Here is a 13,511-nt window from a genome sequence, read left to right on the forward strand (position 1 = left end):
AAAAATAACCCAGAATAAGAGTCTCCGAGGCTGCTGCTAGGAGCGATCTGTGCTTGTGGATATGTGTGGATGAGGAAAGCCAGGGGCAGAAAGTTACAAGTGACTACAACACCCCATCTCCCATTCCTTGGCTGTTACTTGTTTATCTTTCCACCACCTTAAATCACATCTTAATTATTTTTCTTTAGCAGCTTTTGTCTTTGCAGATAAGTATTACCAACCTAGGCATTTAAACCTTACATTTGCACGAAATGCATGGAAAATCATAAAGAGGGTTGGCACCCATCAGAACCACACCTGAGCTTATTGCACAGCATGCCATAGGGCAGCTCAGCCACAAATCATGGCAGTGATCCTGCAGCCACACACGTACAAGCAGTGCTGGTGACAGGCACACTGGGGTCCAGCACCATCGTGGTATTTTGTGCTTTGGCAGGCTGCAGCCTTCAGCATTGCAGCTGGTGTAGCACATGTTCTGTGGGCAATAACCACCAGGGAACTCCCCAGGCTCTAGAGGGTCTGCATTACTGTTGTTGTTGTTATCGCTGTTGTTCTTTAATCTAAATACAGTTTCCCAGGCCTAAATGCCAAGGAACTGAGTGTTCCTTTGGGCAGGTTGTGTCATCTTCTGCAGTGCAGACCTCTATGTTGCAAGAGGACTGTTCAGAGGAGTACTGCAGCTGTCATACACTGAAGGACGTAACATTCTCATTCCTTCTCCCACCCTGGACTTCAGCCATCACCTCAAATACCCACGCAAGTCAAGCTTTTTTTTGTGGAACATTTACACGTTGGGGAAGGAAGTGTGAGATGGCAGTAGCCTTGTGGAGCAATAGCTGTGTGCTCCTTGCAAGCAGTTGCTGCTCTAGGAGGTGCACCGACATTTGGAGGTGTGAAGATGGTCTGCACACCTAGTGACTAGAGGCAGCCCATAACACAGCTGGGGGGTGTTATCGATGGGGAGGCTGGGATGGCTGTGCAGGGAAAAGCAGGGAAAAGGGCTTTGTATTCTCTTGTTCTTGCCCCTCAGTTCCCTTCGTTACTGCGTTTACTCTCGATTTTCTATGTCTTTCTTTGCTCTTTCACTCTTTTTTCTTTTTCTCCCTCCTCCTTCTTCCTCCCTTCCTCCCTTTGTTTCTCCCTCCTTTGTTTCTCCCTCCCTCCTTCCTTCTTCTCCCCGTCCCGCCCTCCCTTCCCCTCTCCCCCCGCTCCCCCGGGCCCAGCCGGGCGCTGCGGGCACGGCGCTGCCTCGCCCCCGTGCGGGCGGCCCCCGACACTGAGGACCTCACAAGGCACGGCACGGCACGGCACGGCCCCGGCCCGCCTCCTTTTTTTGGAGGCTGCAGCCCTTCTCCTTGTTTTGCTTTCAGAGGGGACAGCCTTCTTCCTGTTTACTCGGAAAAAAAAAAAAAAAAAAAAAAATCTGATGAAAAATCCATAATCTGAGTCGAACTGGAATGAACTTCTCATCTGTTTCGCTAGTTTTTTATTCAAGTGCAAAAATGGAAATTATTAACCAGCTCTGCGCCTGGCTCACATGGGAAAACATAGTTTGCAAGCTAAAATGGCATTGAATTAGTACGCGGTGCGGGCCTTCCAAAATAACCAACTTCTTTGCAGCTGAGTTAATATGAAAGTTGATTTTATTTTTCAAACTGTAAAAATTCTTAGACATATATTTATGTTAACACACAAACATGTAATGTATGAAAAACATACTACATTTCTGCCCTTACAGGCTACATCTTGCAAATTTTGTAAAATGGTATGAGACAAGAAATCAATGTCATCTAAACTTTCTGTTCTTAGTTTATGAACCAATTGTGAAGTTTTCCTGAAAGGGGGTATTTCTGCTTCTTTATTTGCTTTCCCTTTATAATCAAGGGATGCTCTGGCTTTCACAGGCTTCTGCCCTGAAGGTGGGGCCACCCCAACCACCCCTCCCTCAGGGCCAGTCTTGAGAAGAGATCAGAGCAGAGGATTGTAACCATTCACCTCTTTAAAGGCTTAGATTTAGCAATCTGTGAATTTCTCTTTCCATAAAGCACCTTCTGTACACAGTTCAGATTCTCCTCTTTTCTCTCAAATGTCTCTTGGAGCACACACACCTTGGTATAAGGATGCTGGAAGGGGCCACAACATGCACAGCCCCTCCATTGGTGTCAGGATCACTCAGCGCCGACTGGCATACACTGCTAGCCAGTGCTGGTCTCCTTTGGCACATCTATTTGCAGTTTCACAAGCTGTACAAACGCCGCAGTGACCATTGCCTTTTCTACACAACTGTGGTCACATCAGATGGGAAAACTGAAGCTCTCAAGCAATGGGTGAACAGATGGGGGTCTGTTTTATATATGTGAGGGACTGCCAGTGGGTCAGCATTGGAAGGACAGAGGTGCATTTATCTTAATAAGCATGAAACTAGTAATGCAACAGGCATTTGAAAAGTGAAGTGGTCCTTTTGCTCTGGGGTCAGGAATCATTTCTGTACTTCAGAAGGAACCCAGCAACAGTTGCGACTCTTTCCACAACAGCAAGAGTTCAAGATATGGTCAAGTTATACTCATAAGAAATTATATGTTCTATTATATATTCTATATAAATGAAAACAAAGGGAAAATGTATGGCAAGGCCTCATGAGATCTGTATGATCTTTTTCATTTGTGAAATGTCTGTCTTCCTTGCTCCTCAGGACCAACAGAGGAGAATCAGTATTTTTTTTAACACATGGAATTTTCACAACTGTGGATGTATATGATGGGCTCTGAAGTAACAGTAAGGGGAGGAGGGGGAAGGAAAAAAAAAAAAAAAGAAAAAAAAAGAAAGAAAAGTACATTTCCTGTGCTTAAAAATTCTTGATACACTCAACTGAGGCAAGAGCGAAGCTCTCACTGGAGGAGCAGAAGATCACAGTTGTAGGATGTGTCATTGGTAGGACACCAAGCTGGACAGTGGCAAGCAGAGCTGGATTTGGAGGGTACTTCCAAAGAATACAAATCTTTTCTTTCATAATCTTTGTATATTTGATGCTAAAAAGTGACCTTGACCCTCTGCAACCTAACGATGTGGTGATGGGGAAAGCCCACCTGACAAGACTGGAAAATGACAGGACCCTTTACAGTGGGCTCACAGGGAAGACAGTGACCTGTAAATCTCTGTCATTGCACTACTGGTATGTGTTTGGTAAAAAGAGACAGAAAAGCAGACTTTTTTTTTCTTTCTAGAAAAAGACATTTCTAGATGTTTCTTAGGGTGAATTTAGTAAAATTGAACAGTCAGAAATGTGATACCTGTAGGATATTTGCACAAGGCTGAATGTGAAAGGAAAACACTGCCTACTCTAAGAACTATTGCTGAAGTAAGAGCAGGGCACAGCTGTGTATTTTTAAGAGAACTAATTTTGTATTTAAACATTTTTGGCATTAGTTAATTTCAAATTCATCGGGACATCTGGTGTAATTAGCATATGAGGTGAAGGGTCTGTGAATCGTATGCCACTGTGCTGTGCTAGGGGATTGCTAAGAACATCCTTGTTTGTGTGTACAAGTGTGAGTAAACCTGGGGAACAGGACTGGCTCTTCAGGGGGTGATGGTACATTCTGGTCTCTGATATTTAGTCCATGGTGATTAAAGCCACTATTCTCATTAAGATTTATTTTCTTTCAGTTTAGGTTAAGATTTAACTCCAATCTTAGAGGTAACCTTCAACCAAATCTCAATAAATCATGTTCTGCCAGTAATTTCTCACTTCATAAGATCATGAAGAACATGATGGTTAGAATAATGTCAAGGAGGAACAAATGTATCTTTTAAGGGAGAAGAAGTCATAAATTGAATTGCACTGATGAACTATAACAAGAGAATTGATTCAAGGGTTAGGCTTTACAACTCAGCAATGGCAAGTATTTATGCCAACTTCAAATTCTGTAACAGAAATGTATTTCATACTCCGCTCCAAGTCATTTAATTTCAGGCTAGCTCTGGTCCAGTCCCATGGGTTGAATGTCCACTGAATGTAGTAGGTGCACTTCTAAGTACATCTTCTATTTCATTACAAAGCAATGCAGTTCAAAACCACTCTGTGAGGCAAAGCAAACACAGAAATGAAGGTGACTGGAAGACTCTCTTTGAATGCTCACTTGTGCTCTGAACTAAAATGCTAACGTAGATGCACACACTAACTTTCAAAGACAGCTTTGCATGTACACAGGTAGACCTGTCTGGAGATTCTCTTTGTAGTAATCCTTTTATAAACAATATGAAAATAAGTCATGAATAATGTCACAGTATTTTTACAGGGTTGCTTATGCAAATACCTGTGCACACATTCTTTTTTTTTTTTTTTTTTTTTACTTCAGAGTCATAAATTAAGTTCCTAAGCAACCGTTACATTTTCACACATAAAGGCATTTTTCCAAAGATATGGTAATGTATAAAGTTGAAGTATATTTAGCCAAAACCGGAATGCACAGATGATCACATGTAAGGACAATCCATATACCGATCAGAAGTATTACCAAGCAGAACTTGAAGTGAAACAGCAGCAGTAAGTCTAACAGTAAAAATTTTGCAAAGTTCAATCTTTATAATCCCCCTTTGTCCCACAGCTATTTCTGTCCCTTCTCTTCAAAATTAAAAGCTCAGGGAACAGTTTAGTCGGCACTATAGCTAATATAACAAGTGTTAACACTGCCTGCAGTGGAACAGATATTCTTTACGAAGTACCAGAGAAGTTGTGCCTATGGCAGCTATGGGCCTTCACCAGCGCTGCAATTTGTTTTAACTGGGGGTTGGGATTAGACCATTTTATTACTTCCATGTTCTAATAGACGGAGTATCTATTATATTTTGAACGGTACCTTTAGGACAAAATAGGAAAGAAAGAGGCACTGCTCACATTCCATCTGGATTTCATGGCATTTCTGAACATATTTTTAGGTTAATTCCTAAAGGGCATTTTTAATCAGAATTAATGCAAGAATTAAACTCACAAACTTGTTACTTTGGAAAGAAGACAGCTAATTACAGGATATAAGCATAGGGCAAGCAACTTTCCTTTGCATTTTAACTATGTTCTTAACTCATGAACTATAAACCTATTAAGCTTAGTTATAAATGATTCAGCACCTCATCCCAAATGAAGAGTCTTTGTGTTCTTCCTAGTAGCCATGGGAAGAGACTGGTGAAAATTACACTGGTAATCTGCTCATGACTATTCAATGGCTTTTTTTTTTTTTAAACTTGCAAATTCTGCGTTCACATGTGTACACCACATCTGCACAAATTAATTGTAGTGAAACAGGTAATTGTACCTGAGATTTACTGACAACATACCCAAAGGCTCCTACATTTTCAAACTGGCTTACATACCCGCTGTGCTCACGTCTGGGGCTTATACTGCTTTAAATAAAATCTCAGATAAAAACTTAATATAGTACTCTAGCAAAATGTCATGAAGGCATTTCTCACTGCTATTTTCCAAACTAGAATATTAAGCAATAGAATTCCAATGCTGAAAGCTTCAATAGGCCCTTCTATTAAAAACAGTAGAACAAAGAAGTTTTATTTTGTCTTTCCTCTGTAGTTTGCATGACTTGTGCTAAATTGGTTGATGAAAATACAAAATGACTTTATTTCTTGTGCACATAATTTTGCATTAGTTGGTAACAACTTGCACATAATTCTCAAAACTGTAGCACACAATTCCTCAGCGTTTAATTAGTCGTTCTCCTATGGGAGTTTTTGTTTTAAGGAAATCTGTTTTTGGTGTGATTCAGAGCTGCTTAGATTGGGGACATTTATATGTCTATGCTTTGAAAAGAAAGAAAGTGAAGAAAAACACATTAAAGGAGATGTGACTCTGTGTGCTTGCTGCCAAACACAAGAAAAAAGTATTTCAGGGTAGTCTACTTCCACACAAAATAATAAAAATGCTACTGAGGCACTTGCTTTGATTTATCAAGCCAGCAAATCTGGTAATAAAGCTACATCAAATGCTCTAAGAATTTAGAGTCTGGAAAAAGATCCCTTAAAATAATGTCATACATATGAAGCAGTTTACAACCCCCTACAGTGGGTGCGTCTGCGTTTCCCAGTATTGAGCTTCACTGACACTTTGCCATGTATTATGGTCTTCACTGTAAATCTTCATTAGTCTGCTTGCCACCTTCCTCCTCTCTCCTCCAAAGTCAAACACAGAAACAGATGGGGGCTGGTGTAAACACAAGGCCACTTTATTTTGTTTCAACAGTACATAAGTTCCCATTTAGCATGATCAAAACCAAGCAGAACAGAGGAAATCACATATAGCATTTTTTTCCAAATACATTGTTCTTCCTTGAAGCTACACATAAGCACAACAGGGAAGAGGCATTCAACAACATAACTCCTGGTTGGTATTTCTCATGAAAATGTGTGACAGAGCCTACACACAATAGGTGACAAGCTGACAAAACCAAGGACCAGAATCAGAAAAGCTCACTGCATTGAAATGCCCCTTCTCCCTTGGGGAAAGAAGGCTCATATAGAAGCAAGGGTGACAGTCTGCTATCTTCAACAGCTAATGAATACATGTAATCACTTTTTAAAACCTTCATCAGCAAAAGCTTTTAAGGGAGCACACAAACCATCCCCAAAGCCATGTCAGATACGACACAGAGATCAAAATCTTCAGTTGTAACCAACACTGGTCCCTTCTACTGAAGGCTTAGCTCCAGGGAGTTTTTCTATGTAAAGGAGCCTAGGAGCTAGCCACCAGAAGGCTAAGCAAAGCTTCTTGTGGCTCAAACACAGACCAAGGTAAAATGCTCTTATGTTTATGTCAGCTGCTCACATTTCACATCCTGGTCTTGGCAGTGTTTGCTACCTGCTGACTCAAGTCATGAAGCCAAAACACTGAGTCTAAGAGTTGTGAAAACATAATAATACTTTCCTGATGGGAGAGATCTTTTGAGTTTAAGTTTTAGGTGGGTTGGCATAAGATTGACTTTCAAGCCTTATCCTTCTCCCAGTTGTACTCATTCATACCACTTATTTTCAAATTAAAATGAAGTCTGTGAGAAACCATGAACTAAACACACAAGTCTGAGTCCTGGTCAGGGAGAAAGTATGACTTCAGGCATGCCTATTGCATTCACTTCTGCACAAATAGCTGCTGCTTGCAGAAGCCACAGGGGATCTCATTGGTTGAAGCACACGCTGATTTAGGACATTTTCCAAGAAAAAATTTCCATTGAAATTTCCAGGAAATTGCCCTCCAAAAGCACTGCTCAGCTTTTTGAGGAAAACTAACAGTTTTATTAACTTTACATAGAAGATTGTTGCTGATGTCCTTTTGGCTTCCCAAGAATGTTTTTTGCTGCTGTTGTTTCATTTAAGAGAGCCATGCAGATGTCATTTGCTTGCTTCTCTTTTGAGAGAAGCACAATTTGTTACACATACAGTAGCAGGGCTTAAAACAACAACAACAACAACAAACTTCAGGGCAAAGTTCCCGGTAGCTTTAAGTTCCCTATTAGGTATGTGCAGTATAAAATGTGCTGTGCTCTCTGCAGTGTTCTGGACTTGAAAACAAGCTGATTTTTAAAACAGCTCATTTTCTGGGAGTCTAGCCACACCAGATACTTTTCTTCTTGTGCTGGAGTCTGTTATCATTGCACCATGAGATGCACGATGTGTGGTGCATGCATGAGCAGAGGTTCTTCCCTGAGTTCAGACTGCTTCAGTATCTGACCTGGCCAATGCCAAATGTTTCATAGGAGACATGAAGATAAAGCATAACTTGTATTAGGTTTCTACTGGAGTTATTACAGGTAATTTTGTATAAAATCTTGAAGTAGATTTTGAGAGGTTGAAAAGTGTTATAATTAGCTGTGATAATTTGGGCTCTTCTTTTAAGCACATAAATAACTGTTTTACTTTGGAAATCTGTTCTACTCTTGGGCTTCAATGACTTTCTGAAGGAATGAAGTCTATGATTTAACAGAATATACCCTGAAAAAAATCTCTTATTTTCTGAGCATTTCCTACCTAAAACTTCACTGATACGTCATCGTGATTTTCTGACTTCCCCTAATCCAGCTTCTTTCTACTTTGCATTATATTTCATTCTATTACCAGCCTTTTGAAATCTTTTCAGATTTTTTTTCAGTCTTTTCTCAAATTCCCCATGTCCCTTGTTTTATTTTTTTTCTTTTTTTTTTCTTTTTTTTTCTTTCTTTTTTTCCTGATATTCCTTCTACTTGTGCACCATCTCTTTAGAGATGTGTTGACCACTACTATACACAGGACAGCATGTAATATATTACCATTTATTCACACAAGCCCAGTGTTATTTTAGAAGCTGTCCACTCTGTCATCTGTTAAGAATTGTTTATAGGAAAACATAACTTTTTTTTTTTTTTTTTTGCAAACTCTTTCTCTGAGCAATATTGTTAATATAACTTCAAATTAAAATTGAGATATTCTGTGAAAGAAGTTAGGCTTCTTCTTTTTCAAAGCATGTATATCCTTGTTAAATATACAATCAAAGTTATATTCTTTGCTCAGCAGACTAGCAGGTATTTAGCAAGAATCATTAAATTTTGCTAATCTGCACTGCACAATCATGGTTAGAATAAAAAATCTATTTCTCTGTAAATATATATATTTTTAATTAAAACATTACTATTTGTGTCAGCTTTTATAAAACCATTATACTTTTTTTCATTCATGACTGTATAATCAGGCACAGACTTTTAAACAGGGTCACTTTAACATTTCTTTTTGACAGAAATTCCAGTTACAATAATGAAAATCTCAGTACAATGAACATATATTTTTTTTCCTATAAAGCTTTCTGATTGCACAAAACCACACAATAAATATAAACATTAAGCCAAGCCAACATTTGAAAGTGAATAACTCCACTTGCCACACATGAATAATTCAAATAATGCTGCATAATGCATAAGCAATACTTACTTGCATTTCATTAATAATCAAAAACTAAAGTGACACAATGAGATCAACATATAAAAGTAATTCATATATACTCCATTTATAATAAATAGCTGGTCATCTGAACATAGAACACATTAAACACATTGTCCCAACAAGCAAGCTTTCCACAAACTACCCTTAATTTTAATTTGTCTGAAAAGTTTGTTGATGCTAAACACAAATAAATGTTAAAAATAAAGATCCCATCCACAATCTGAAAAGACAACTAATGAGGACTGACATCTGGAAACAGTTGCATGTACATTTTTCCAGAGGCTTTATCTTAAGTCAGTAGCATGATGTCAATTTATGCTGACTGAAAATTATCTTTTATTCTACTTAGTCATCTCCCCTTAGTGTGTGGCTGGCTTATTTCTACTTTTTTTTTTTTTATTATTATTATTATTTTATATTTTTTGAAAGAGGAGGGAGGAGAAAGGAAGTTGCTTTCATTTGTTGTCTGTGGCAATAAGTATGGAGGGGGAATGGTGTTATGTCCTTGCATCTATCAGCATTTTTGGTTTGAGATAGTAGCGTTGTTTTGAAGTGAATTTTCCAGTCAGCCTCACTGACTGAATATTGGTTCAGTTTGTAGGGCAGTTTTGGTATACCACAAAGGATTATGTTTCTCTTGGAAGAATCTGCACTGGAGGCTCAGTTGCATGCCAAATACACTCCAAACTCTAATAGAGACTTCAAGCATCTGCACCAATTATTTGGCTTGCTTCAGACCATGTAAGCAGTGGGGACATTCATCCAAGGAATCAGACTATATGTAGGCACTGACTGCATACGGTGTAGAGGTATGAGTATCAGCAGTAACCACTTTCATCTACTGATATTCTCCTACTGCACCAAGCATCTTGGCTATCTGCACACAGCCACAGAGTCCCAAGGACTCCACAGAGGGGTCCTCAGTTACTTTCCCAAAATTGCTTCAAAGAAGTCTGGCTAACACATCCTCTGACTCTCCTAAAACATTAAGTTTTCATTGTGTAAGCCTGAAAAGCACTGAAAGAGCTTTTAGGTCTACCTCAAAGGGTCCTACTTCATTTTTTTTTCTTTTTTTCTGGCATGAGAGTGTTGCTTCACTCAATTCTATTTAAGATGCCTCTATTGAAACTACCTTCCAATTTGTTCTTTACGTGGCTATATTAATTTCTCCACTGGCTCCCTCTCACACCAAATTCTGGCTTCTTTTCTTTACCACTAAGCACCTCACATGTGACACTGTTCATCTTGGCCCATGCTCCTCCCCGTCACAGGGAGCGTATGGGGCTGCAGGAAGAGCTCCTTCTTCAGCTGAGATTCTTGAAAAGATGATTCTCCAGTTCCAAGTCTGGACTGTGTCTGGCTACCAGACATCAGTAAAGCTATAATCAAAAAGCTGAGTTCCTGCCTTGTGCCTGAATTTTAACAAGAGTGAAACTGCTCATTACACATCCCATATCCAAATCCAAAGCTCACTGGCAGTACTTTTCCTAGGGAGTCCCTTTGTAAATGGGCCAGCAGGAGCTAGTGTTGAACTTGTTAGATTTTTTTTCTGTATTCCCAATTTGCAAATAAGCAACCTCTCCTCCCCCTGCCAAATCTTTCAAGAAGAAATACTGAATCCTATTCTTAACAACCCCACAGAATAGCAAGGAAGCAATAAAGTCAGGCATGGTTTGGACTACCACTAAATAAAAGTGTTGATATAATTCATAGCTCTGGAAGCAAAGAACTACAGCACAAACATATATAGTACACAAAGCTGCGTAATCTTTCTCTGTCCCAAAATACATTCCTATAGGAAAGCCAAAGCTGTAAACTATGCAACTCCCTAAAAATAGTTTCAGACAGTAACTGGAGAATTAAAACATATGTCTCACAGATCTTTGGTTTTGGAATGTGAAATTTGGTCAATTAATTCATGTCAAAATTCATGAGGAAAAATGCTCCCTGAATCAGGAAACCAAGTTAAAGAATTGCAGATTGTATTTGCCAAGGAAGTGTGCTACTATGTATGTAATTGGGACACATGACGAACAATCTTTTTAAGCAGACGCCTTGATGGAATGTGAAAACTTTAATCTTTAAATCTTAAATCCTAAAGCCTTAGGAATGATTAAACATAATGGAAAAAAAAGAGTGTACTTTAGCAAACATACAGCACAGACCAGTGCAGTGTGAAGATACCTGAGCTAACTCTATATGAGCAAGCAGTGCAGCAGCTTTAGGGTGGCATATGCAAGCCAAAATACCATGCTGTTCAGTAGGGCTACTCTGCGTCAAGGAAAAAAAAAAAAAGATACACACACACACACCACACTGAAAATGACTTTACGTATTTTCAATGCCTAAGCTAGCTTGTATAGTTCCACTTGATGCTAAACTGTCTCATCTAGGTATAGCCTTAAATGTATGTAAGCTCTGAAAATGTTTGTTAAAATCAGAGCAAGTTGTTAGCGATACTAGGCCAAATGTTCCCTCGTACATAGACCCAGAGTGAGACTTTCATGCAGTTACCTTATTTCAGGAGCACAAGGAGGTCTTGCACCCTTGTATCATCAGACAGTGAGATAAAAGTATGAAACTAAGCTCATTGAAATCGAACGAGTTTGAAGCAATCCCCAAAACCATACTCAACACATACATACAGTAATTCAGTGCAATATTGTCTCCACTGGCACTGAAATTAAAGTTTACATTCTTTGCATTAAAAAAAATAACAACAAACAAACAAAAACAACATAATAAAGGAACAAGAAACTCCCTTCTCAAACTAATCCTATCGGGAAAACAAAACAAAACAAAACCTGCAATAATAAGCAGGGAAATACACTTTTTAAAGAAAGGAAATTACATGGACTAATAAAATAAAAAGTGCACTTTTTTTTTTTCTTTTTTTTTTTAGCTGGCATTGTACAGGGCTGGAATTTTTGTTCCAGTGTTGAAAGACACAAAGGAACACATTGAAATTGAGTTGCTTCTTTCCAGAGAGGAATTAACATCTCAAGTCAAAGGTAGTAACAATGAGAGATAGACCATTTCTTGCAGCTTTTGCTTTAAACATACTCACTTCTACTACAGAAAGCAGAAGGGATATTTTATAACTCATAGTCTGAATAATCAGGAGCAAATGAATTTAATAAGGTTCTGCAAGAGGCTGAACTAGAGGAAGCACGCCCTCTAGTCCAGAAAAAAAGTATTTTCAACTGAGAAGCGCACAGACACCTCAGTGCCTGCTTCTGGTTTTATGCGTGTTTCATTCAGCGGTCACTCAACTGAAGGAGATTCAATAAGAGAATGGGTGGAAGATTAGGCAGACTGCTTCTAAACATCAGAGTGAAATTTGAGGAAATGTAGTTTCAGCTCACAGCATCACAGAATGGTGCAGCCCTTCTGCTCTTGTTCTGTTCGACCAATTCTGTATTTTTTACTTGGTTCTTCCACCAGTTCTCTTCTGCCTGACTGTTAATCAGAAATCTGAGCTTGTTGATAATAAGGACCCTTAATTGATTATAAGTACATACTTCTTAATTAATTTCAATTAAAAAATACTTAAAATTAAATTTTGAAAACTAATCACATACATAAACAAAAATGAAAAATGTTCTGAATGCCCTCAAATGACACTAAATTCTCTATGCTTGGTGATAATACAAAGGAAATTACACTTGTTTCTGATATTCATTATTTGCAGAAATTGTTAACCAGCACTGGCATTTTTTTCAATTTAAACATCTTATAGACAGTGAGAATTTGTTTGCTCTCCTTAATACTTCTTACATTATTATTAAAAGGAACACCAGTTGTCCTATTCAAGTAAGATATTTAGCAAATCCCTTGTTGATGCACATATACTATTTTTACAGATAAATTTAAATGCCTGTTTCATCTTAGAACTGTGACAATTTTGGTAACATAATTCTTGAAAGATCTAACAAATTTTCTCACATTTGAAAGTTTTAAAACATTAAACATAAATGAAATGTCATTCCTGATGATCAGGCACTGTGTTTATCCAATCTTTTTTCAAATCATAGGCAGAGAGGTCAGCAGAATATTGTGCAAAAGAAAAATGGATTTATACTGAACTTGAAAAAGGAACCACTTGCTTTCCAGCCACGTACACTTCAGAAATATTCCGATCATCACCTGAAATAACATAGTCAAAAGAGAGAATTGCACATAACTCTATGCACTGATTTTATTAATTAAAATGATGCAATCCACAAAAACTTGTATTCTTATATATCATTTGTATTCTTATGTATCATTTCAAGAGAAATAGTCAGATGCCATAAACACCACAAACATCAATGGGCATTAAACTACTCATGCTTCTTTGAAAAAAAAAACACATAGCGTTCAGCTGCTGCAGTGGTGTCATGTATTTTCTATGTATTTAGCAGATTTAAAATCTGCAAATACACACCAGTACAGAAATAGCTGTTGCATACTATCTGAACTAACTCAGGTACCAGGCAGCAGTACCACTCAGGTACCACAACAGCAACTGGTCTGCAGAAATCAGATTTTGTTCTGAA

General features: G+C 38.4%; 1 protein-coding gene across 1 annotated transcript in view; it reads right to left on the reverse strand.

Annotated features, from left to right (window-relative positions):
* Positions 1-6,212: 6,212 nt before the first annotated feature.
* GDA (guanine deaminase) overlaps positions 6,213-13,511 on the reverse strand; it is a 33,477-nt gene continuing 26,178 nt past the window's right edge. The window contains exon 14 of the mRNA XM_027446259.3: positions 6,213-13,119. Within this exon, the coding sequence (XP_027302060.2) occupies positions 13,049-13,119 (71 nt within the window). The 3' untranslated portion in view covers positions 6,213-13,048. The remainder of the gene's footprint in view (positions 13,120-13,511) is intronic.

The sequence above is a fragment of the Anas platyrhynchos genome, chromosome Z (assembly GCF_047663525.1).
Source record: "Anas platyrhynchos isolate ZD024472 breed Pekin duck chromosome Z, IASCAAS_PekinDuck_T2T, whole genome shotgun sequence".
In the NCBI taxonomy this organism is placed as follows: domain Eukaryota; kingdom Metazoa; phylum Chordata; class Aves; order Anseriformes; family Anatidae; genus Anas; species Anas platyrhynchos.